This window comes from Perca flavescens, chromosome 1 (genome assembly GCF_004354835.1).
Source record: "Perca flavescens isolate YP-PL-M2 chromosome 1, PFLA_1.0, whole genome shotgun sequence".
Taxonomy (NCBI): Eukaryota; Metazoa; Chordata; class Actinopteri; order Perciformes; family Percidae; genus Perca; species Perca flavescens.
Window position 1 is genome coordinate 20,225,084 of NC_041331.1, and position 25,956 is coordinate 20,251,039.

The window sequence follows — 25,956 nt, forward strand, 5'->3', positions numbered from 1 at the left end:
GGTGTGTGCAAGTGTGTGTTTTGGTACAGCTCTTCAGATGAAACAGGCGAACAACACAGAGTTCACACATGGGATCCATGTTCTGATTATTGACTACTTCCTTTGACAGTGTCATCTGTTGGTCAGAATCATGCTGTTGTACATGGATGCAGTGCTCTACATCCATTTATCCAGAGCCTGATTATTAGACTCTTAATGTTAGACTCTATTTTTTTTTTTTTCAAACATTACATTTTCACAAATCCAAATGGAATGCATTTATTTAAGGCTTTTCAGTCAAAATTATTGTTTTGGTTAAAAAGATATTTTTGTACAGCTATGTCATTCCAAAGAGATGTTTTATTTGTCAACTGTACCATTTTTATTTCTGGAAATGAACCATGGGCTTTTAGATGCTATGTTATGGCCACAGACAGATTATGTGCTCCTTATTCTGTATCTACAATTATTTAAAGAAAACACTTTACTTCCCTGAGAATTTCTCAAACTATTATTACATCATTTCATACACTAAGTATAGGCAATTTACCAACAATAAATAGCATCTTGAATAATAATTGCCTTCTAATGTCTGATATTACCATACCACAATTTACCCTGCCTTCTACATGTTAAGTGTTAACCCTTAAGCACAAGCATACTGCCAAACTTAAACCCCTCTTTAATTTCAATGTAGTCCATTTTCAGCACAAATGTTAATAGACTAGTGCTGTCAGTTAAACGCGTTATTAACGGCGTTAATGCAAACCAATTTTAACGGCGTAAATTTTTTTTAATCGCGAGATTAACGTTCTTTTTTGCCCAGCAAACTTTCTAGTTTTTTCACATGCTGTTGCAACAACTAGTAACGTTAGAAAAACACCACACCGGATCTAGCTAGACCGGAAACAAAACAACATGCACGCTGCACATACTTGTTGGCACTTGCTTGCGAGCCAGCCAAAGAGTAGTACATACCTGCAAACTAGTCGCTTTTTGACAAAAATCGCCGTTTTGAATAAGGTCCGAGACCCGGTGCTAATACGGCACCGGTGCCTTAACGACCGTTATCTACCAGACCAAATGGCAATGCGGATTTCGGTGCCTTATTTAGGTGCCACTTAGATGCCTGCGCTTCTTTCTGATGCTCTGAAAACGGACGTTAGAGGGAACTGAAACATTGCCGCACAGGAGCCCAGTCAACACTACACTTAGCAGCAGGTAACGTTAGCCTACCTTTAGCTAGCAGCTGGATTAAACACGGTTAAAATGTTTACAGCTAAACGGTGTAAAGTGTGTCTGTATTTCACTGGAGATGATTCCAACACCAGACTGTAGCTGCCGTTGTCTGAAAAACACAGTGATGATGTTATGTTGCTCCCCTCGCCAGCCTCGTGGTGCATTCACTGTAATTGTAAAATACCCTTTTCCCATCCAGTGGTTGTTTTTTAACCGTTTTGTGCTCCTTTTTTTTTTAGATAAACCTTTTATTGTTTTATATTTTTTTAACATACAGAACAGACAAATACAATTGAACAAGGTGCTCCTTTTTTAAATATATATATCTTTCGGTTCAGGCACCGTTTTAAAAGTATTGTATCATGTTGATAAGAGCATTAAAATGAGAAAAAATAATGGGACAAAAAGAAATCCAAGGGACATTTAAAATAGATAAAAATGTGCAATTAATTGCAAGTTAACTATGACATTGATGCGATTAATCGTGATTAAATATTTTAATCGTTTGACAGCACTATAGACATATCCTGCAAAATATTCACTACTTTAACCCTTTGCTTTTGTTTCATATAATGTCAAAATGCTCCTATAGTTAGGGTACTGTATACATAGACAGCTTCTCTTATGTATCTCATAATCAGGTTTTAAAATGTACTTATTCATAGCACTTGAAGTGCTAAACTAAAAATTATGCCAACCATTCAGTCAATTTTTAAATGATGCATGGAGATCAAAAGGAGACAGAACAGTGGGGATCTATGAGGCAGGCATATCGCCACCTTTGCAGGAAGAGGGAAACATTTTTCATCAGTCTCCACAGACGGCATGATCTCAGCTGTAGCCCGAGCAAACTCAATATCCCAAGGACAGGATTTTTTATAATTGAGTTTTCACAGTGTATATGTTTCAATATGTGACAGAAAGTTTAAATTTAATAAATATATTGAAAAGAAGAATCACATTGCACCAGGCCCGTGGATTTCCTTCTCATTTTTGCTACTGTGGCTTGTGAAAAGGTATGCCTCTTATAGCCTCTCCTTGAAGCTCACCAGTGGGACAAAGTTAACAGTGTCCAGGCCATACAGAGCCATCCATCCTGAAGTACAAAAGTGACACCGGGCTGTAGCCTGTGCCAGATGATGGAGGCTGCCACCAATTCTCAGCTAAAGCACTGCTGGACAGACCCCATTCCCTCCGTCCTCAGAGAATTACAGTCTTCCTGACATTCACTTAGGATAACACAGGGGCACCAAAACAGAGGTTATTTATTTATGAACACTTCCAGGAACTGCATGTCCACATGGTTTTAGATTTCATTTGAAATTGACATGCAACTGTCACAGAGCTTTCAGCCACATTGCTGGATTGTAGGGGTGAAATCAAAGTATGCCCTGTCCTCACCGGTGTCCTGCCCTGTGTGTAATTTACTGTAATCTCCTGTGTTATAACAGTCTCATACCATCAGATGGTTACAGAGTCCTGTGGTGTCCTGTACATTTGTTTTATCCTGTGTAATGTAGGCATTGGCCGGTTACCGGTTTCAAGGTATACTATGGTTTGAAAAAAATCATGGTTTCAAAACCACTAAAACATGTTGTCATACCGTTCCTAAGGTATGAGCTGTTTTTTATGAGTCTTTAAGGACAGAAAATGCAGTTTGGAAATCTGTCTCCCTGCTAGTTTGCACTGTGTTTAAAAATAAAATACATATAATTTTTTTTGTACCCATACATTTAAAAAATAATACATTTTAAAGCTTTAATTGCAATACCGCAATACCGTGAAACCGTTCTATTTTTGCTGAAGGTTATCATTCCATCAGAATCTTATACCGACCCATGCCTAGTGTAATGCGTCCTGTACTAGGAGGTGTCTAATTTAGTGTCAGAAGGGCAAAGTCACGCTTTCTTTAATTGTCCTTATCCGATTCAGGTGTGTAAGGATTGTGATGTATGATATCAGAATCAGAATCAGTTTAATTGGCCAAGTGTGCTTTTGCATACAAGGAATTTGACTCAGGTTATCAGCAGCTTTTAATTTGTATACAAATAAAATTGACTTGGGTTGTATGTTTGAATTTGATTGTCTCAGTTATTTACTGAAGCAGGTTAGTGAAATTTGACATTTTAGCCCAGTCTGTGGGGTTGCTTAAATATTTGTAATCTGAAGTGACACAAAAATGTCACTACCAGACAGTTTTAAGTAGTTTTTGACCTTTAGTTGTGTTTTTTCTATGAGTGGGCCCCCATTTTGTTTATCTCATGCATAAGCACAAGGATGCACATGCGCACACACATGCACGCGGGTGACGTAAAACACATTCCTTCCAGTGGTGTCACACTGTTGTACGATCGACACCTGAATGTATTGCGCCAAAATATGCAGCAATGCGCCAACAAAGGTAGGAAGAAGAAGACTTTTTGGCTTTTTAGTAAACATGGATGTAAACAATGGAGGTTTCAAACTTTTAAAGACAAATCACATTTGTTAGACCTCAATGATACACACAATATTTTTTAGTGAGTAACATTTAATGTAAATATAACTTTTATTTGTTTACAAGAAAACTCCACAGGGCACCTCTAATGCCAGCTAGTTATAGTAGTATATTCATATAGCAACAAATTACATATTTGGCAAAGAGGCTTGGCATAAGGGAAATCAAGACAATAAAAAAGCATGACCCTTGCCCTCGACAACAATTTTAACTCAACGAATACATGGCACAGTTATGTTATGTTGGCTTTCCTTTTACAGTGAAATCCTTAAAACAGTGCCCAGGCCCCCACAGAACCCAATGTATTTAGCAAGTTTACCTCTGCCAAATTAGTGTCCAGCGAGCTATAGCAGCCAAACTTTCAACTAGAATGTAATGTTTAAATGGGGCCAAATCTCATCAGAATCTTGCACTGTGTATCAAGTGTAACCTCTTTATTAAATTTATTCATAGTATAAATTAATAATGTTCGTATATTATATTATGCACAAAGGATAAATCAGTCCACAAACCCAAGTACTCAGTCTGCAGCAGTGCAGCTTGTGCAGGGAGTAATTAAATGAGTAAAGTAACTATAATTTAAGGTAGCAGAAGCAAAACAGACGTTTTTTACATTGAGGATATTAAAGATGAAGTCTCAACATTTTTACGTGAACAAATTTACAGTTTAATTTCCTAAAAGTATTATAATGCTTGTTATGACAAAAAAGGGTAATTATAATTCTAGTTCAAAACTTTAGAGCTGAACTGGGGTGAAATTGCATAATGAGGACCTTTGAGATCCAGTTTTGATGTAACCACTTGATGTAAGCTATGGATTGTGGGCATTTTCTAATTTTTACTTGGTAAGTTCTCCAATGAATGTCAAACATGAATAATAAATGTAAGGACTCTGAGTTTGTGATGTCTGGGGAAGTTAGTAGATTACTAGAGTTTTTATATATATATATAAAATCAAAATAATGAAGTCAGAACATTTACTATGTTGTGTTTATTCACTGTCACCCAGATGAAACTATAGCCATAAACATGATGAAGGTCAGGAAGAAGAATCATTTTGGTGTTTGCATCCAGCATTAAAGAAAGCTTGACTCTGAAAGTCAGAATCTAGATTAAAAGACAAACAAGACAATAATAGCCCTTGTTCAGGCTTTTATATTGCCTAAATCAATGTTTCTCAAATGGGGTACTAGTACCCCTAGGATAACATTGAAGTACTGCAGGGGGTACATGAGATTTTTTTATGCATATTTTCTAAAATAATTTTAATATAATAACAAATTAATTTAGTGATGGATTCTAAACATTTGAAATGTAGACTAGCATTTAAGTGTTTTTCAGTTACAAGGTTGTAGTTTAGCCTAAACAGGTGCAGCGCTCTATTGTACCTCTTTATATATATATTATTTTTTGTTTCTACCAAAAATGTTTTGTGCTGTTTAGGAGCACTGGGCTGAAAAACTGCACAAAATATAATGGTTTTATTTTTTTAATGGAGCCAACATTGTGTCTTTTCCCCCCATCACCCTCTGTGGCTCCACAATTGACACTGTGGAGTCATTCTGCTTCCTGGGAACTACCATCTCCCAAGATCTCAAGTGGGAGCTGAACATCAGCTCCCACTCATCAAGAAAGCACAACAGAGGATGTACTTCCTGCGGCAGCTGAAGAAATTCAACCTGCCAAAGACAATGATGGTGCACTTCTACACAGCCATCATTGAGTCCATCCTCACATCCTCCATCACCATCTGGTACGCTGCTGCCACTGCCAAGGACAAGGGCAGACTGCAGCGTGTCATTCGGTCTGCAGAGAAGGCAATTGGCTGCAATCTGCCGACGTTCCAGGACCTTTACGCCACCAGGACTCTGAAGTGTGCTGGAAACATTGTGGCTGACCCCTCCCACCCTGGGCACAAACTCTTTGAGCCACTCCCCTCTGGCAGGAGGCTGAGGTCCATCAGGACCTCAACCACACGCCACATAAACAGTTTTTTCCCCTCCGCCACTAGCCTTATCAACAAGGAACGGAATCCACCCTCACTCTCTCCACACTACACCTCTGGCTCTACATGCCACTGTACCTACTCTGCTGTAGCGTTCCTTTTTTACTACTGTTTAACTTATTTTATTATTTATTTTACATTTATTTTATTGTTATTAATACATACAAGGTGTATATGTTTATACTTATATTGTTTAGATCTTTTTATCCTTCTTATATTTGATAATGTGTGACATGCACCAACAACACCATGACAAATTCCTTCCTGTATGTGCAAAAAAACGTACTTGGCAATAAAGCCCTTTCTGATTCGGATTCATCTCTTACCGAAGCTCAATTTAAGGTATTTCTAGACCTCATAATTAGAAGCTTTCCTCCATTATTTGACTATAATGCAGACCAATTTACATTCAAAATAAGGTCTTTGGTTAATTGTAGTGCTTCATTAATCTGCTGTTGAGATATTAAGTTACAACCTGTTGGTTTACAGATCCCCATCTTTCCCTCTGTTGTTTTCAACCCAGTCTGTTGTTTTGGGGTCAATTTTGAAGTGCACTGTTGACTGTGACTCATCACTCCATGATTTCCTATCAAAGCTTTGTTTTCTCCTCTATTTGTTTAAAAGATGTCACAGTATCATGAACAAAACTAAAGAGTTGACTATGACGAGTCAAATATTTTAGATCTGGCTTATTCCTCTTTCATGCATAGAAAATGTGCTTATTCTTCATATTATTCAATAAGTATTACCATGGTGCACCAACAACTTTAATCCACTAACAATTAACATAAAAACAATCAAGATATAAAGATGTGTCTGCTGATCTCTATCTGACAAAAGAAAAGAGGACTTCTTTTATTTTCCAATAAAAGCCCAAAAGACAAAATTCCTCATCTCTGAGGCATGTCATCTTGAACTAAAATTTTAAAGATACAGAATGAATCTCTGGAATGTAATAACTGAAATAGAGTTTTTTTTGTCTTGTGTATTTGGTGTCTTACACAGTCCACTAGGAGCTTGTGAATTTGTAAAGACCACAGATTAGAGCGAACAGGGTGTTGTGTTTCGAGTCAGTCTTGGTTTAAGTCGGGTGTGAATAAGGGATTGTTGAAGTGAATGAGGGACACTGCGGCTCTCAACACTGAGTGGAGAAGCTCTACTGGGGCAGGATCAAAGAGCTCAGTCATCCAAGGCTGCTGCTCAACCCAGACTTTAGTCAACCAACCACACACACTAATCTCCTGCTGAGGTCTCCACAGAAAAACATCAACCAAACTGAACCTAATGAGCATCTACCATACAAAAAGAACAAACAGAAAGGTTATACTGGATATACAAATGAGTCAAACTGCTCTCCAATCCTGTCAATTAATCTTAAACTCTCAGAGACCGACTGGCAGTTGTCAAAGACTATAGGAGGAATGCAGGAATGTATAAAATGCTGAACAAAAAGACACTTTGACTGAATTGATGTAAAGTGCAGCCATATTTTATTATTTCACTCAATGTAAATGGAAATATTGTAGCTTCAAGCAAAGCATAGGAACAAAATTATATAGGTACTACATTGTCATGAGGTAGAGAAATGTTATTCCCTAAAGCTATTTAAGAGGAAATTTAAGGTGAAAGTCTTATTTCAGAGAGTTTAGTAAGTATTTCAGATCATTCAAATCGTATTATTATTATTATTATTATTAATAATAATTATTATTATTTATTAATAATAATAATAATAATAATAATAATAACCCAAGGCTGTTAAATAAAGGCTGCTGAAGGCTGAGGCTGGAGAGCCACGCTGCCACATGGAAAACTATTGGAGAAACAAACCAAGAGAAAGACTGTTTCTGATTAAAGATGAAGACAAAAAAAACTATTCTTGTTTTCCCACAACACAAACTTTTGTAAATACACCTTTTAAAACCTGAACTACAAGAAGGAGCACGAACTCAACGATAGGCTGGAGCTGCACCCCCGTGTGTTGGCGGTCTCAACGAAGGACACTGGAATGCCGAACCGGAGCGGAGGGCTCTCAAGAAGCGTGGTCATCGAGTCAGCGGGCCTGTCTTCGGACGCCAACAAAAACAACTTCATAAGTGAGTCAGTTTGACACAACACAAACCCCTCTAGAAGTAGGAAAGAGTTGCACTCATCCAGGCTAGTTAGTCTCATCCTCATGTTAACCGCAACACGTAGAAAAAAGGAGACAGGGTGTTTAATGGTACCAGCCAAGTTAGTTGTTTAACAAGCCTGGTTAGCTTAACCGTTAAAGAGCCCCTATTATGCTCCTTTTTAGCATCATATTTGTACTACTGGGGTCTCCTAGAATAGGTGTACATGATTTGATGTTCAAAAAACCTTCTTATACTGGACATTGCTCCAGTGCCTCTATCTGAAACACTCTGTCTGAGCTCTTGGCCTGCCTTCCAGAAAAGCCCAGCCTGCTCTGATTGGTCAGCTGACCAACTCTGTTGTGATAGGTTATCCAAATTCAAGCAAGCCACTGGGCAGGCTGTGCTTGCTCAGGCAGCACCTATGGGCACATTTGAAAAACTGGCCTTGCTTTCTCAATCAATGACATCATTTATTGTGGAATTTCAAACAGGAATGTGGGCGAGCCGTTATTAGGCGTTTTTTTTTTTTTTTTTTTACTTTATATCTCTATTACATACACAAAAAAACTATATAACACACTAAAAGGCGTGAAGAATCCTAAAAAAAGCATAATAAACCCTTTAATTTGGCTGGGTGGTTAATAACACATTTTACTGTGTTGTGACAGACTTTGAACACATTTATTTTTGCTTTACCAGAACTTTAACAGATGTGATGCAACTCTGCCTCTTTCACACATCTAGTGTTTCTCCAGCTCTGCAGCTTTCTCTCTCACAAATAGATATTGTAACTATTTATTTTCCTTAATTCAGGTTACTTTAGGGCACCCACTAAGCCACAGCAGAGAACACTAATGCTTTCAGAGACTAATGAAAACAAACCTGTTAGGAATGGTACTGAGACAAAGAAATGCTGAGTTGCAACACTACAAAGTTGGTTGTGAGTTTCTCTCTCCACGTGCATCAATTGGACTTGAATATAGCCGGACTCCAAGCCTCTCTGGGAGAATACAATGCACACTTAGAGAAAAATATATTTCTCAGCCAGATGATTGGACATTCAGAATACCCAAACCTTAATTCTAGTGTGCAACAGTCATTTATGGCTTCAGGATTGCTCAATAATGCATCAAAACCCACAGGCCTCCAGGGGAAGCAGTCAGTAATCAAAAAGTAAGTTAAGGTTTTCATAATAGGGCCCTATAAATAACTGGGGACAGAAATGAGGGCATGTAAAATTGATGAGGGATGATTCAAACCCCATGGAGGTGGAGAGAGCTTAACGCAAGGAGAAGGAATGTGATGTTGAGTGGCCTGGCAATATGGGCATGTGTAGAAGATGGAATTACATAAGTGATTTGTGTCACCAGTGTCACTATATAACTGCACAGATATATGGACATTGTTCCAGAGGCCTTGTCTTCAAAATAATGCTATTAATGCAGTAAAATACTTTGCAATACATTCCAGCTTTTAAAGCATTTTCCTGCACATTTCAAACAATCCAGCAACGCTTGCATAACCTATAGCTACCAATTAAAAGTTTTACAGAAGAGGAGCTGAACCTTTTTTAGGTTGTAATTATTGGTTATTTCGAGTCCCGTGTCCATTCCTCAGAAACGCCTTCAAATCTGTTTGTTTGAGTTTCTTGGATGTTTTTATTATTATTTCATGTGATCAATAACAGGATTTAAGAGTCATAAATTCCATTCATTCTCAAATGAGATTCCATTTTATATATTTGCCTTTTGTTGCAACTGTATGCATGTTTAGGTATGATACAAAGACAACAGACCACAGTACAGTTTTTTTCTGCATTCATTCCAGCTTAGTTCAAGTGAGAGAGAAAACACAGAAACATTACTTTCATAAGTTGAAGAATATTGGTTGAAATGATCACCTAAAACAGAACTCCCACACATTTCTTTCAGAAATGCAGAACATGGTGTGCTTCAACTTCTTTGCAATATCTGCAGGATCCTGAGTTCTCCGGTGCACCGAACACTAACGACACTTCTTTGTGAAAAAGTATTTTAAAAGTGTTTTGAAACTAAGGCCTTGCAAAGTGTAACCTTTAAAGTAACTTATTCCCTCAACTTTAAATAAACTTAATCTTGAAATCTCTTGCTGTGTGGTAAAATGAGGATTCCTTTAGGACTGCTTAAATAACCTATTGTCATAATTAGATAGAAAGCAGTAAGAAAAAAAGAAAAAGTGCTATAAATAAAATGTATTATTATTATTAATACATCAAACAATTAAAAGTAAACAATAATAAGACACAACTGTAAAGACTGAATGTTACTGCTAATACAGAGGGTTTATTATTGTAAGCTTTAGGGATGTCCCGATCCAAGTTTTCTTGGCCCCTGATCCCAATCGGAGTCATTTAATACAGAGTCCGATCTAGTACTTACTATATATTAACCTAAATGTAAATTGGAAATATATCTGGCACATTGAACTAACAGTTGTATCCTACTTAATCTGACACACCTTATTTTTTAATGAGCTTCTTGATCCAAATGCTGAAGGGCCTGGTTCTAAAATATTAAGCTTGAAAGCTTAAATTAATGATATAATGTGAATGAAAGTTTAATTGCAGAATGTGACTGAAATTGTCGTGACACGATCAGCTGGAGAGAAGGCGGATCGCTCTGTTGGTGCATTGGGAGCTACCGAAAAACTCACAGTTGTACAGTGGTGTTACAGAGCGGAGGTTTTTGCCAAATAATCTTTGGTCCAGTAAAGACCATGGCTGCACAGATCACTTTAACCAAACAACAGACAAGTTTATTTTTCCCTCATGGTACTCACAGAATTAGTTAGTGACAGCCGATATGACCCGCCTGGTGAAAGTGACGTTCAGCGCTGGTTAAAAATGACGAGCTGCTACCTGAATGTTTTGCACCTTGCTCTTTGCTAACGAGAAAGAGAGAGGAGAGATTTGTTAGCGTTTTGCTAGTCTATATCGACAACGTTCTACTTCCGGCATTGTCCGGTGCTGCCGGAAATTTCGCCGGATGTCACTTTTTCTGGCCAGATGCCCGTTAACTTCTCCTCAGATCTCTGCAGGGTAAATCAAGACAGCTAGCTAGACTATCTGTCCAATCTGAGTTTTCTGTTTCCACCAAAACAAGTTCCTTCCCGAGGCTATTTTGCAGCGGCACCGTGGCTCCGTCCGGCGCTTAGCACCAGCCAAGACAATTGTGATTGGTTAAAAGAAATGCCAATAAACCAGAGCATGTATTTCTCTCATCCCAGAATGCTGTGTGGACTAGCCAGACCCTCCTCTGCAGCATTGTGGAGAAAGGTCTGGCAATGCAAGACTAGCGTTTTGTCAACCTCAGTGTCTAATTATTCACATTCACGCTCTAATTTTCACTTGCATATGCAGGAAATACTTGTACAGTAGGCCGATGTACAGTAAAGGAGAGCAGTGTTGCAACACTAGCAGGCTGATGTGAACAAAACACAGTAGAGTACAGTCAAGAAAGGATAGGAATTTGATCTGCTTTATTTTAGCCGATACGATCCATTAAAATATGCCTGGATTGGACCAGATAACGATCAGTAGGATTGGCTCGGGCCATCTCCTGTAACCTTGCATCCGTAATAGTGAGACCAATGAATGATCAAGTCCTTACTTAATATAAATACATAATTGAAGAAAATAAAATTGTAAATAACACTTCTGTATGTGATTAATGTAAATGCAGGTAAAATAAACTGGGATAGGATATACTTATCTAGATTCTTCATTCAAGCATCCAAAACGTATCAGCTCTTTAACCTATGTTTAAAAAGCATACTGATAAACTAATACTTACCAATTCAAACATTAGCAATCAAACTGTATTTCCAGGGACATTCAGGTATTGTCCTCAACTGACTGCCAACCTGACAGATGGATCATTTAACACTCAGCAGTAGCAAACTTAAAGTAAACTATTTTTGATGTTTTTTAGCCTGATGAAACGTCCACCTTTCTTATTCCAGCTATATCCTTTCTGGTGCCGGTATACAGTTTTCAGTTTGTTTATCACACTTGATATCACATAAAGAGAAAAAAATTGAGCGGATTTCAGACATGCCAAGGACCACAGAAAATGTCCTGATTCAACATTCATTAGCATCTCTCTTTTCATATTGAGGGAGCTGCATTCCCTCTCCCGTCTGCACATTGACATTACTTGTGCAGAATCGCAGACATCTGAGGGACAGAAAAGGCTCATAGATTTTTCTGGTACATAGGGTCACAGCTGCAACTCACTGATCTTTTTTTAAACAGCATGTATGACAAATGTATTTACTGCCAAGGAAAAAAAAATGTAATCAAAACCGGACACTTTGATTCTATTCACTGAAGTTTTTCTTTTTAAATAGAATTTTAAATTAAGTTAACTGACTAATAATGAGAACAGAGAATCAATGATCAGACTAAGCACTGACTGTATAAGTGGCATGAAGGCACTGTAGCAGCTTGATCTGATACTGTGCACCATGACGTTAGTCTTGCATTCAAGCATATAGAACTGCAGTAACATTTTTTTTCTTTAGAAACCCACATTAGCGCTGTCTTGTTCAGTCAGTATGTGAGTAAATTCACGTTGGGAGAAGTTGCACAAAGCAACAACACACTGAGCATTGACAGAGCATCCCATTAGTCAGTCAGAAAAAGCATATAGTCTTAGAGTTGTAACAATTCCAAATGTTGCTGTATAATTAATTATCTCAGAAATAATTGTGATTAACAATATAATTGTCTCTGTCAGTCAAATTTAAAAAAATATATTTTATTACTTTTTGAAACACATTAAAGTTTAGAATGAATTCCAGGATACATCTTTAGCAATATATCCCTGTTATGTGATTAAGATAATGTAATGACACAGGTGCGCAGCCTATGAAGTAAAAAATGCCTAACCACTAATAATTTAAATAATAATAATAAAAATATATAATCCAACCAATAATCACTTACATAATTACAATTTGGCATATCTAAAAAAAAAAAAATCAACGATTAACAGTCATACGCCTTAAGATCTTAGCTTATGTTAGCAATTAATTGCGGTTAAACAAAGATACTGTGATTATGTTAAAACAAATTGACAATTAGACAATTATGTGATAATTGTTACAGGTCGATATAGTCTATGAATGTAAGTGTGGAACAGCAGAAATGATGACTAGTTAGACAGACTTATGATTATGTATCATAAGGTAGCTGCTATGAGCCAAGATAAAGATAAAAAGTACTGTACTGAAGAAGAAGAGGACCATGTGTATTAAAAAAGACATGCTCACACAGTAACAGCCAGTAATTATTAATTTGTATATCATTCTGCATTTCCAAGTTTGACAGTGTGTCTTAATTGGGATACAAATTAAAATGTATTTCATTATCTGCATGTCAAATAGGTAAATTTAGCTTACCATCAAACTTTTTATGCCTCGAGACAAATGTCGTCCTCATATTATGGCTGCTCTCCTCGACCAAGTTCTCAAACTCCAGTTTGCTCTGCTGGTTGAGTTTGTCCTCCATCTCAGATGTGCAGCAGGTGTATCCCTGAGGACAGACACGCAGGTGCTCACCTGAGGGACAGAGACATAGAGCACAGTTTTTTTACACACATCACTGCCACAGGATTCGGTTTTTCAAAAAGGCACAAGAGTCTTTGATCAAAACTCTATTGTGATTTTTGGACTCATCACCGAAGCTATCAAAGAGGGACATACCGTAACAAATGGGGAAGGATAATATTTGTCGGTACTGTGCTATTATGTGAAAAAGAGAGAAATGTTGATAGAGCAGTGCATACACTTCATGTAGGATTTTCTTTATATAACTGCAGCTGCAACTGAGCTCATGTACATTAGTATTACATCAATTGGAAGGCAGCGCATTCAGAAACTATCTGTTTCTAGAATTTTGACTCTGGCTAAACGCAGTAGTAGACACCAGCCAAAATTATCTTTAAAACAGCATTATTTGTTTTTTTTTGGTCACTTAAGTTGGGGTCAGCACAACAAACTGTAAACACAATATTGACCGGTTATCACTTTATAAACAAATATGATGGCAAACAATTGCTTATGTGCACATTCACCAAACACCAAGCAACTACTAACTAAACTAAACATTAGCATCCATTTAGAGTCTTGTTTCTGGCCACCTGAAGAACGCAATCTCCTTTTAGCTCTGTTTTGGTCTCCACCAACTCTTGAGAGAAATACATGGCTCTTTAGCTGCTAAATGCTCTACTTTGTTTACCAGCTAGTTGCTAACTGTGTGTGTCTGCTGTTTGGGACTGAGCACATAGTGTACAGTGGATTGATCAAATCCTGAAAAGAACTCTGCTGTAGCTGAAAAAAATGCACATGAGAGTTGTGAGAGTAAACCCCAAGACTCTAAAACGCCATGTAGCGTAGAGCTGTGGGGAACTGCAGAGTTGGGCTCTAGGTTCATCGCTACGAGTGACCCCTTTCACACTACACGCATCACACTCATTTGATACAATGTTAACATACAAAATATTGATTAGTGCAGCTTTAAGCAGGACTATTTTAATTTCAGAATCACAGCTTATGTACTCCAGTGCTCCCTGGAATAATAAAAACAATCTCAGTGTAAAAAAATTGTTTAATCAGAATTTAAGAAAATGTGTGTTGTTAATGTTATTTGCTGAGGTTGTGAGATCTCCACCATTAAGACTTCAGATGACACCCCGAGTCAATAAACAAACAATCTCAACAGCAACAGCATCTCTTTTTGGGAACAATGGTTACTTCGGACAGACTTCACCAAGCTTACTTATTTATTTATTTATTTACAATAGAAAAGTAGTTCTCAATCAAAAGTGCCCATTGCGAGCTCGATGGATTATCTCCACTAACTAGGACACCATTTCTGAAAAGGCAGCTGCTACGGATTCCCCCCCTCTTTCTTTTCACACTGAAAACTAATTTTCATCTATTGTACTGGGATAGTGCCAGAATGATCAGAAGTGAAGATCTCAAAACCTCACCAAATCCAATATTATTAGCATGGCCAGGTACTACTAGGGGTGAGTGGTGAAATACTTGTTATACAGATATGTATTTTCTTTAAGAATGTGAAAAATGCTAAGTGTGTTATCTTAATACGGTGATGTTTTAAAGAGCGTTAAACTCTTGACTCTTTGTACATAATGTGGTGTTGATTATCAATTCAAAATGTGTAAAAGAATCAGGTGAATGTGTGTTCGGAGACAGGAATCATCCAAGGTGAGTTAAGTGTTTTAGTGGTTGCACACAGGAACAATTTAAACTATTGGACTTACGGTATAGAATAATTAAACATCTATTAATAAACAAAAAAATTGAAAATCTGTGTAATATCAGTGTCATCTTGAGCAAAACTCAGCCTGTATGATTCAGGAACAGCACTGGATCTGAGGGAGGGTATTAAATAATTTGGAGAGTTCACCAGAGTACAGTAGACATTAGTTAGAAAGTGAGAACATGTGAAACAATATTCCTTCGGCTTCAATACTTCTTTGGCTTCAACTTTGGCTTCAACTTTGCTTGCTAGAAAAACAGCAATCATCATTTAGATTACCTCACACATCTGAAAACCCTCTTATTAAAACAGACTCTCACATCTGCGGATTAGTCTCTGTGTGTAAAAAGTGTAAGTGTGTCAAAGAGCATGGATTACATGAAGAATGAGGGAAAAAAATAGTCTGAAGTCTGATGATATGAAACGTTCAGCTCTACAGCTATAATGCACAGCACTATCAGACAGAAACCTGGCTTCACACATCATGCATTTAACACAATCTCTATCTCAGAGCATGGTGATGGCAGCATCACCAGGCAGGTGTGCTCTTCAGTATCAGGGAGAGACGTGAGATAAGAAAGAATGATGATTTGAGCCAGATAACAAGAGATTTCTGAAGCAGACATTGTGAGAGTGCTAAAGAACCTTTGGTTGAGACAACTACTACTCCAAACAACAGGACGGTTTTAGGACAAGAGTACAAATGTCCATGAGTGACCCAACCCATGTAAAGACTTAAAACAGAGAATCTGGTGTATGCAATGACTTGCACTGAGCAACCTCACAGACAATACTCACCCAACTTCAACAAGCTTGACCTAAATCTACAAGGATGCATGTGATAAAATGCCTAAATACATAGGTACCATATTTATACACAAAGTACAAAAAGGCTCTGGGACTCGCTTTGGATGAAAGCGCTTTATCAATGCAGTCTATTCATCATTTTAATACGGGCTTGTTTGGATGGCGCCTTTTGAACAGGCACTGTACTAGTACAACCAAATGCAACAGAAATTGCACAACTAACTGACAATTATCAACTGCCAGTTATAAGAAAATGAAAGTGAGTAAGCTTCCAACATGAATCCCAGTCAGAGAACCCTGTTGCCAAAATATGCCCATTTACAACCAATACATAACCTGTTTTTCTCCTAAAATACTTTCCATTACAGTGTCTATTTTGTTGTTATTTCTGACAAAAAAGCACTTCACTGTAAAGTTGCATCTATGAGATCATCACTCAGCAGCAGGAGATTATGAGATGGACTTGATGGCTCTGTCATGGACTACTTGTCAGTCAGAAGATAAGACCCATAAAAAAACAAAAGAAACACAATACAAAATTTTGATTGTGGTTACTGTGTAAACAATGAAAGTACACTGGTCATAATTTGTATTTTTTCAACTGTTTGTCTTCTTGGGCAGCAACATCTGCAAAGCCGGTAAAGCGGTTGCTCAAAGAGGCAGCAGTTGTGCAAATTTTTTGAAAAAATAATCACCCCGTCTTTGACTCGTTACTGGTACGTACAAATATAGCAATTGTAGAGGTGCCACATTTTCTGATTAGTTGCTGTCGCCTATTATCTCTCCTCTGCTGCCCTATGTCTGAAAGCGTCGGACATCATCATTATCATTATTATGAGGTTTAAAAAAGAAAAAGAAAAAAGAAGTCTGGCCAGCAGTCGCATGAAAGATTTAAATTTTCTTTTGCTTCTTCTCTCTACCCCCCTCAGTTCTACATATTAACATTTGAGAAAGAGACGGATGAAACGGCTGTTGCTGTGCCAGTGGTGGATTGGTGCAGAATAGACTCACTGTGCTGTTTTTGATGGATCCTACTATACAGTGCAGGCTACTGGGGTTCGGCACGCATATACAGTAAGCTATAGATGAAGGAGCTGTGCGTGGATAATGAAACAAGGAGGATGCAGTTTGTACGTGCTGGTACTCTTAAATGTGCTTAATCCTTAATCAGTCCTTAGAGGGGCACCAAGCTACAGTAATGAGGTGCACCATCAACAGTTCAACACTAGCACAATGTCCCCAGAGTAATGCACAAGCCTCCTGGCCACTGAGACCAAACTCTCTAAAACAACTAAATAAGCTGAAATGCAGAAGTCGATTTCCATTTGGTGATTCTTTAAGGCTCTTTTGTTCTTCTACTTCTACAGCATTCCTCAACTGTCACACATTATTTCCACTCTGTGGAGATGCAACACTGTGTGGCAATCTTTATTCCAAGCTGTGATCAGTTTAACACATGCCTGCAGAGAAAAAAAACAATATCATGCAGGGTACAGAGCTTGTAGCATAGTGGTATTATTTAAAGATAATTTTTTTGTTGACATGACAGCTGAAGAAATGAAAGGGGAGAGAGAGGGGGGGAATGACATGCAGCAAAGGGCCACAGGTCGGAGTCGATCCCAGGCCCGCTTCGCCGAGGAGTAAACCCCTACACATGGGCGCCCGCTCCACCAACCGAGCTATCCGGGCACCCAGCATAGTGGTATTATTTAATTTATGTTTTTTCATCATTTTATTTTATGTTTTCTTTACATAGATCTGTGTTGTACATTTTTCTCAAACGACGTTCTCATCACTGTTGGTGTTTTGCTTACGTTTATGCTCTCATTCACTGAAACAGTGTGTAATTAAAGTATCAGTGTAGCAACATGGTCCACCAGATTTTGTTTTTGGAGGGAGATCTTTACATTGAGGCTGAATTGGGGTCAGTTTCAACTGGCATGCATCAGCTGGTTGGTAAATGTCAAAGAAAACCCCTCATTTCAGCCTTGTGGATCGTGTTTCCCAGGATCTAAAATTGCAGTGTTTGAAACAATGCCCAAATAAGAGATTGGCTCGAAAGTAGGTGGTTTAATTTTCATAACGATGGATAACTTAAGAAAAATGGCCTTTGCTCGCTGCATTAGGAAGCCCTGCAACTCTGAAGTTTCCGTTGATGCAACAAATTGACTTAACTTGTCAAAGTAGGCAGAACTCCTCTGTTGGCCACAAAAGGTTGACAAAAAAAGGAGAAAATAAAATCAATAAAAAGGCAGAACTGCCATTAAGTGCAAATGACAGCTGAAAGGAAACCCTGGTGCTTTTACCTTTCATAAGTTGCAGACCCCTTATTCATCTTTCAGTCTTGTTTTTGTAGAACACATCATTTGTCTTACCTAGCTACTTTAACCACTTTGAAAAAAGGGTGCTGCTGCTGTTACATTAATAAACATAAAATAGGACTTTGTGAGAAGCAGCCAGGAGTATGAGCAGCATGTTTATGATGTTGTGTCTTTTTCACATTTTTCCTTCTCTCCTTTTCTCACAAATCTTTTATTCTGGCTGCTTCCCACAGTACAGATATCAAACTCAACAAGAGAATAGAAATAGCAGTAATGCCAAAATAATACAGGACAAAACTATTCAAAATTGTTATACATAAAATGTCCCTTCCCCTTTTTTCCAGTGTGTTTATTGTCAGGTCTGTTTCAGAAGAACAATACAAGCATAAAACGCCTACCTTAGTGAACTTGGGAAATAATCGTCCCCAAATCTAGAGGGGATTTTGGCCCACTAGACCATATCTGTCCCATTCTAGTTGGTTGCTCTGGAACCAAGCTGTCAATACACTGTATGCTTGTGAGATCACAGTTGTGCTCAGACTCTGTCAGGCTGAGTTAAACTTGTAAGACTCAATACCAACATTTGGACACAATAGAAAGTTAGGGTTGTCTGTATGGGCATGAAACACAAGTGGTGCTGCTATAGAGATACATTAAAGATGAATTAAAACCAATTGTGAGTGCATTCATGACTGGCCTAATATAATCAAGATTATAAACAATGAAAAAATAAAGCTGTTCAAATTAAATATGAAATAAAAAGGAATCATGTACCAATTTAACAGCCAACAAGACCCACTCCCCACCTTTGTCAAAGCAGTATGATACAATGTGATTTTATATAGTGCAGTTCCATTTTATAGCCCCTATATACAGTTGCACAATTATATAAAAAACAGATATGTGAAGGATTTACACTAACCCTCCCTCCTTCCCATTATAACTATACTATCAGAACATTATGGTTATACACGCCTGTTTATTTATAAAGCCTTGCTGTTACTATATGCTTATACTTACAAAGACAATAGCATCAGTATCGGATTTTGACAAATCAGAGCTGTTAGGAAGTAGAGCACTGAGGCAAAAAACTAACAGAACACTGTTTTTGTCGCCAACTTTACCGTTGGCTGCAGGTGAAGAGGGGCAAGTGGGAAGGTGGGAACAGTCTCAGAGTACGCCTATTGCATCTGTTAAAATGGTTTGCCAAATCAGTACTGTGACCAAATCTTTTACTGCTGCTGAAACCTTTGCACATTCGCTAAAAACAACTTTTGGGTTCTACGTGTTCTCTCTTTCAGCCTTTCGTCAAACAGGCAAAGGATGAAAGGGACAGTGTCAAGTTTTAACTGAGTGGACAGCAGAGATACATACTGTATGGGGGGGTGACAACACTGACAGAAGTGCTAATATATTAAAGCTGATACATGTGTCACATCAGGCTCTTCATATGAAGAAAGAACTGCTTCCATTTAGATGTAAAACAACAGAGCTGTATCTTAAACATTAGGGGTGGCACATCCACCCACATTCATGAATCATTACGCTCCTAACTGGATCACAAATTCAGTGATCAGCACACACAGACAAGCATACACACATACATAATACATTATTCACTCACAGGTTTATCTATGACTTATGAGCAAATAGTTATGTAATCACTGTGGGGAAAAAAAGCGTGGAAAAGGTCTTCAATCGTGTCTTTAACCCAGTCCAGCTTGCAAATGTTCCACTCTGTCCTTGCAGCTGCCTCATGTCAGAAGGCACCGCTGCACATGTTTTACTTTCAGAACGAGCTGATCAGAGATTTAAATGTATGTAATTAGAGAAGGCAAGATAATTAAGGACAAATGCTAACCTTCTTTGGGGATTTTACAGTGAAATGTTCTGGCATTAGCTCAAATGTTTACTAATCAAAAGGAAGTGAGGCATAAGAAATATTGTGCGGCTTACAAATGCAATCACACATTAGTTGTTTTGTTTAGTTTCTTTGATGCGCAGATGTGTTTGGCTCCTCTGGATCACAATATTCATGGAATGCGAAACATGATTGAAGCGTAGCATTGTAATTAGGTGAAATGGCTGACTACAGATTCAGAGAATGCTCACATAGGCCGGCTCAATGCTGATGAATGGTTGGAGAGAAAACAGCAAGACAATGCTCATTTGACACATCAGCTACAAAGACGCCAAGAGAGCTCCATTCACAGAAGTTATTTAGAATGTTACTATAACATTACTATGTGTGACACGTTTGTTTAACCACAGACATTCTGATCTGTTAAATTACAGGGATAGTCAGGGATATATAGGTCATTGGGAGGAAATGGATGGACCTGGAGGTATGATTATGCAGAGATTAAAGAAGAACTAACGTCATATCGTGTGCTTTATTCCACAGTTGCCTTGTATTTGGCCTCAGTTCCTCTTGGCTTCTGGTCCCTTGATGTTAAAGAAGCATGTGCTCCGCATGTTTGAGGTTTCATATGCAGGCAGATGCTGCAGTCATCTCTAATGGGCAGGCATAAAAGATGGCACATTTCTTATCCTTTTCTTCTCATAGTGGTTCATTAAAATTGTCAGCAGAGCCTACAGTACATTCGGCAGCCATGTCGCTCAACAATTGCAGCATATGCCCTGGTGGTGAAATGCAACAGATTCACAGTTTAGAAATGCCTCAGATGTACCAGAGTGGAGGGCTGCCACTGAGGTTTTCTCTGCCGATTCAAAATGAAGACAAATTAGCCATTCCTCACTACAAATACAAAGATTGTTCTTCACAGCATACTACCAGCAACCTTTTATTTCATTAATGAAAACTAACTCTAGACAGGAATATGAATAGCTGCTTTAATAATGCTGTTTTCAACACATAGTGGAACTGTTTTTTTTGTGCAAATTTCAAAAATTTTAAATGATGTAGTAGCTAAGTAAGTTGAGCTGGACACATTCTATATTTTAACGAATTATTAGTAGCCATATCTGCTGTAGGTAAGACAATGTGTGAAGTTGATAAAAATTAATCAACAAGCAGCTTCCTCTTTTGCTAGGATTGAAACACTCTGACTACAACAATGGCTTTACTCCAAACCTTAACCATCTATAACCTAAAACGCTTAATTAGTGGAGCCTGGGGGCTTTATGCACCATGACAGAATTAGCTGCAGCCAGGGACTATTTAGGTTCAAAATTGTCTTATCACTCCGGGCACTCCATGTTTATCAGTATTTACAAAGAAAAATCATGATTAAAAAAAGCTGAATTTTTTCTTTATCAGTGTCTGTAAAAGTCCAGTAAAAGACTGTCCTATTGATACAAGCAGATGGCCTCTAAAAGAAATGGATGTATAGTCTTTGATTTAAGTGAGCATATAAGGGATTTTGTGAATACATACAACACCTTTCTGAAATCCTAGGCAGAGATAAAAATAAGTTTAATTTATATAGCACCTTTTAAGATCCATGACAGTAAAGCTAATGGTCTATTGGGTTAGTGAACTAGATAAATTAACTCTGCATTTATGATTCTTATAGTAGGTTTCATCTATCACAGAAGGAAAAAAGGCAGAGCGTGATTTTTTTCTTCTTTTCATACAGTAACACAAGATAATGCTACAAGGTGTGGGACCTGAATAGTCACAGAGTGGGTGAGTTAAACTCTGATTGGTCTCACTCACTTTGCCGACTCATGATAAGGCTTTAAAGGGAAGGTTGAGCACAAGGCTTTAAAGCTGACGTTAAGGAGCTCCTTAGGCTTCCTCTTCAACACAATGAGAAAAGATTGAATGCAATAATCAAAAGGAAAAATAAAGGGTGTAAACCCATCTCACTCATACTGGTGCACTTTAACACAGAGAAGCTTTTCTCTGGAAGTTAAGAAAAATCTTAGTGGGTCATATCATACTCATTTATTTTAAAAAGAAAGTTAAATTTTTGCTGTTTCATTAACAGAATACCAATATATATTCCTTTCCTTTTAGCAGAATAACAACCGCCACAGGGAAAGATCGAAATAACGGAGGAGCCCCCGGGCTAGACGTGTTTTCTGTGCAACAACAAACTGAGACTTTAGAAATGGCCACAAGATTACGGTCCATGAAATTTACTTTCATTAATCTCGATTAAATCTTCATGTTTTCATTGCATTCTGAGTGGCATGCCAACATGGGACCAACAAGTAGCATATATAGATTGCATCTCTCTTGCTAGGTCAGTAAGACCAAGTTTTATGGTGGAAATTCCACTTTTACAGTACTGTGCATTCTCCCCCCAATTTGTATAAAGTGCTGCATTTCTTCAGATAACAATGCAAGAAATTATTTTCTTCAGATGTCGGATTTTGGATGGGAGAAGTGCTTTCTCTGACCATTTCTATCTCTTTTTTCATTCTTCGCATAACTACTTCTGTCACACAAGCAGTTAAAGAGTGTGCTAAGAAATCATTCTGTTTTTGATAATGTACTTAAATTGGCAATTGACAAACTCCATTTCTGTAGAGACTGAAGCTGTAGCATGTTGATTGACATGTTTTAATTATGTAAAGACATGCTCAAGGAGTTCAGATAGAGTCGGTATCAGGGCCATATTTAGTTCAATGTGTTATATGTCACTATTTTTGGTAGCCTACTGTACTTAAATGGCCAGTATGTGCTTTATTTTCTTTATTCATTGAAGCCTCTATGTTTACAGGCTTGTGGTGATGCACAATGTGCTTTATAGGTTCCAAAAAAAAATCTGTTTGGTACTGCCCATTTGTTTTGTTTTGTCATGGTTCATGTGTGCAATAAACATTACACTTCGTGTGAATCGAGATATCAATTCTAAGCTAAAAAATTGTGATTCATATTTTTCCCCGAATCGTGCAGGCCTACAACCAAGTGAAATACTGTGAATGCCTTCCAGGAGAGACTGTCTGAAAATGTTAGCCAACGTAGCCCATATTTAAACAATATCTCCCCCCTCTCTATGATGTCCTGCTTTTCACTGAACAGTGTGACCTTTTGATTCCAAAGTGTTCAGACAACACGTCTTACAAACTTGCTCTTATTGACCCGGCGCTAAATATGTTCAGCTCCACTGTGCCACTGCAGTAATGGTCCACAATCAAAAGATACATGCAGTTTGACTACTTCAAAATCTTCTACTTGGGAGATTAAAATGCTAAAGAGACTAGGGTGACCAGATGTCCCGGTTTGACCGGGACAGTCACAATTTTGAACTGCTTGTCCCGAGTCCCGACAAAAGTTCCTGTGACGTGATGTTTACAGTCTATGGTTCAGACTCAACCACACGGAGCTCTGAAGCAGACCTGTGCGTCGCATAGTGTCCACTCTCTGTAAAATGCAGAGCAGCTGCAGGTTATAATGGATGCGCTCAGCTGTTGACATGCTGCGGCAGATGTGTTGCGTTTGTGCTCCGTGTATTTCTGCAGCAGTAGTTTCGGGTTTCCACCTCCGATGTAGAGCAGCGTACAGCCACTTCTCTAGCTTAACTCTTTGTCTCATTCAGACACCCAAGCGGGACTCTGTGTCTGTCAGAAGGTCTGAGATCTACCGTATCAGCAGAGCAATCACGTAATGCACAGCAGACTATGGTGCAGGTAGCCTATAGATTATTTTCTGAAATATAGTGACTTTATTCTTGTAATAGCCTATTATAACTTTTTTATACAGTAAATATTATAAATTTTTCTCAAAATATCACGACTCCTCCAAATCTCAGAGAACACAGATATACTGTATTTTGAATGTGCACAAGGTTTTGGACATTGCACAAACACATCTAAAATATTACAGTCCAGGGGTTTGTTAATACATTAACAACAAAAGATGCAAAACAGTAGGGAGGAGTAAATTATGCTAGGCTAAATGTGTGCTGACTCAGATGTAATTAGAAAAGTTGATCTACAGGAGAATAAATAGTTGAAAGCAATACAGAATGCCTGAGAGCCTTACTTAAATATATTCCATTATGTTTTTATATTTGGATTGTAATCTATGTTTCTCTTCACATAAAGATATTTGCAGCATACATTGATTCAGAAAAAGGTGCATATAAATTCACCAGAATGCAGGAAATGAAGTGTTTAATGCTCAAAATTTTCAATAAATCATTTTAATTCTTTTGGTGTTATTGGAATAAATAACACTTCAAAAAATCTTTTTTAGAAAAATCTCAACATAAATCACACTGAACTGAAAAAGGCTGCTGCTGCAATTTTGTTAATTTTACAAAAAACACTTATTAGATGAGGAGCTACAATAATTAAGTTACTGTCTGTGTCTATGTCTGACCTGGGCTGGCACATGTTCACTTTAAAAAGCGTGTGCGCATGCACAAGCACTACGGTCACACGCAAAGTGTCCTGGTTTCAGCTCCCGGAAATCTGGTCACCCTAAAAGAGACTTGTTTCAATTGTATCCCTCATAACTAAAAAACATATGTTGCAGGGAAATGTGAAAGCTCCAGAATATTTCAGGGCAGCTGTGGGAAAAAGTGGGTTCAATGCCCATGGAGGGTCTGATGCCAGACAGTTTGATTAACTCCCAAAAGGATTCATTAGTCTACCTGGCCAAAGGGCAAACTGCATATGCGCCATGCCATCTGGTACATCCCTTGACCACTCTTGCCAGCATTTATAAAGTGAGGACATTCTCGCCAGAGCTTTGTGCCAAACAAGCCAACAGATCATAAAGTCAAGAGAGATAAATGTATTACTCACCCATGCTGAAAATTCATAAGAAGGTGAAGAAAGGTAAAAGAAATTAATTTCTGCGGTGTGGCAGCATCTATTGTACCATGAGCTGGTGAGTTTTATTCCAAGTTCGTCCCCCTGAAAACAGTCTAGTATAAAGAGCCAAAAAGAGCGAAGTGTAACGTACAGTATACAGTAGGTACTATGCAAGTCACCCACATTTTGACTGAAATCAGGATTTGTTTTTATCTGGTTCCAGGATATTTTAGGCTGCTGCCTGTTAGTGAGCATTTCACACCAAAGCAGAGCCAAGCTCAATAACAGGGAAGCAACATCTTGAATGAATCATATTTATTATCATTGATCTACCACCAAATTCCAGCTCCAGTTTCATTCAGCGCCGCCTCTGGGATATTGCCCCCTCTCTGCTCTTATAGTCCGGCTGCCACAGTTACTTATTGCCTTCAAATGAAGGCAGAGGTCTGCAGAAGCAGGTCCATACTCTTGACATTTCAATTCATTCAATTTAGTTTACTTGAGCCAGGTCTCCTGCAATATCCATAATTCAGTTTATTTGTAACTCAGTTTCCCAGTGTTTAGCATTGATTCTGTTCAAAATTCATTACTTGCTTTGCTATGCAGATTTACATACCCACAGGTATACTGCTATCAAGTGTACACACACACACACACACACACACACACACACACAATGGATTCTCCAACAGTCAAACCCAGAAAGACATTTAAGGGCCTTCTTTCAACATAATAATCCAAATGTATTTTTATTTCTTTGAAGATCTGTGACTAAGGAATTATGATTTTGTAGCTTCAACTTTAAAGTATTGTCAGTGGAAATTATTATTACGGGGTGGCCTCTAGCTCACCCAGTAAGAGCGTTCGCCCCATGTTGGCTGAGTCCTGCAGCAGCGTAGGGTTCAAATCTGACCTGCTGCCCTTTGCTGTGTGTCATC

General features: G+C 38.1%; 1 protein-coding gene across 1 annotated transcript in view; it reads right to left on the reverse strand.

The window, feature by feature from the left end:
- The window catches only part of gpc6a (glypican 6a), a 159,843-nt gene that overhangs the window by 114,393 nt on the left and 19,494 nt on the right, over positions 1-25,956 (reverse strand). The window contains exon 2 of the mRNA XM_028584269.1: positions 13,274-13,432. Coding sequence (XP_028440070.1) covers positions 13,274-13,432 — 159 coding nt within the window. The remainder of the gene's footprint in view (positions 1-13,273; positions 13,433-25,956) is intronic.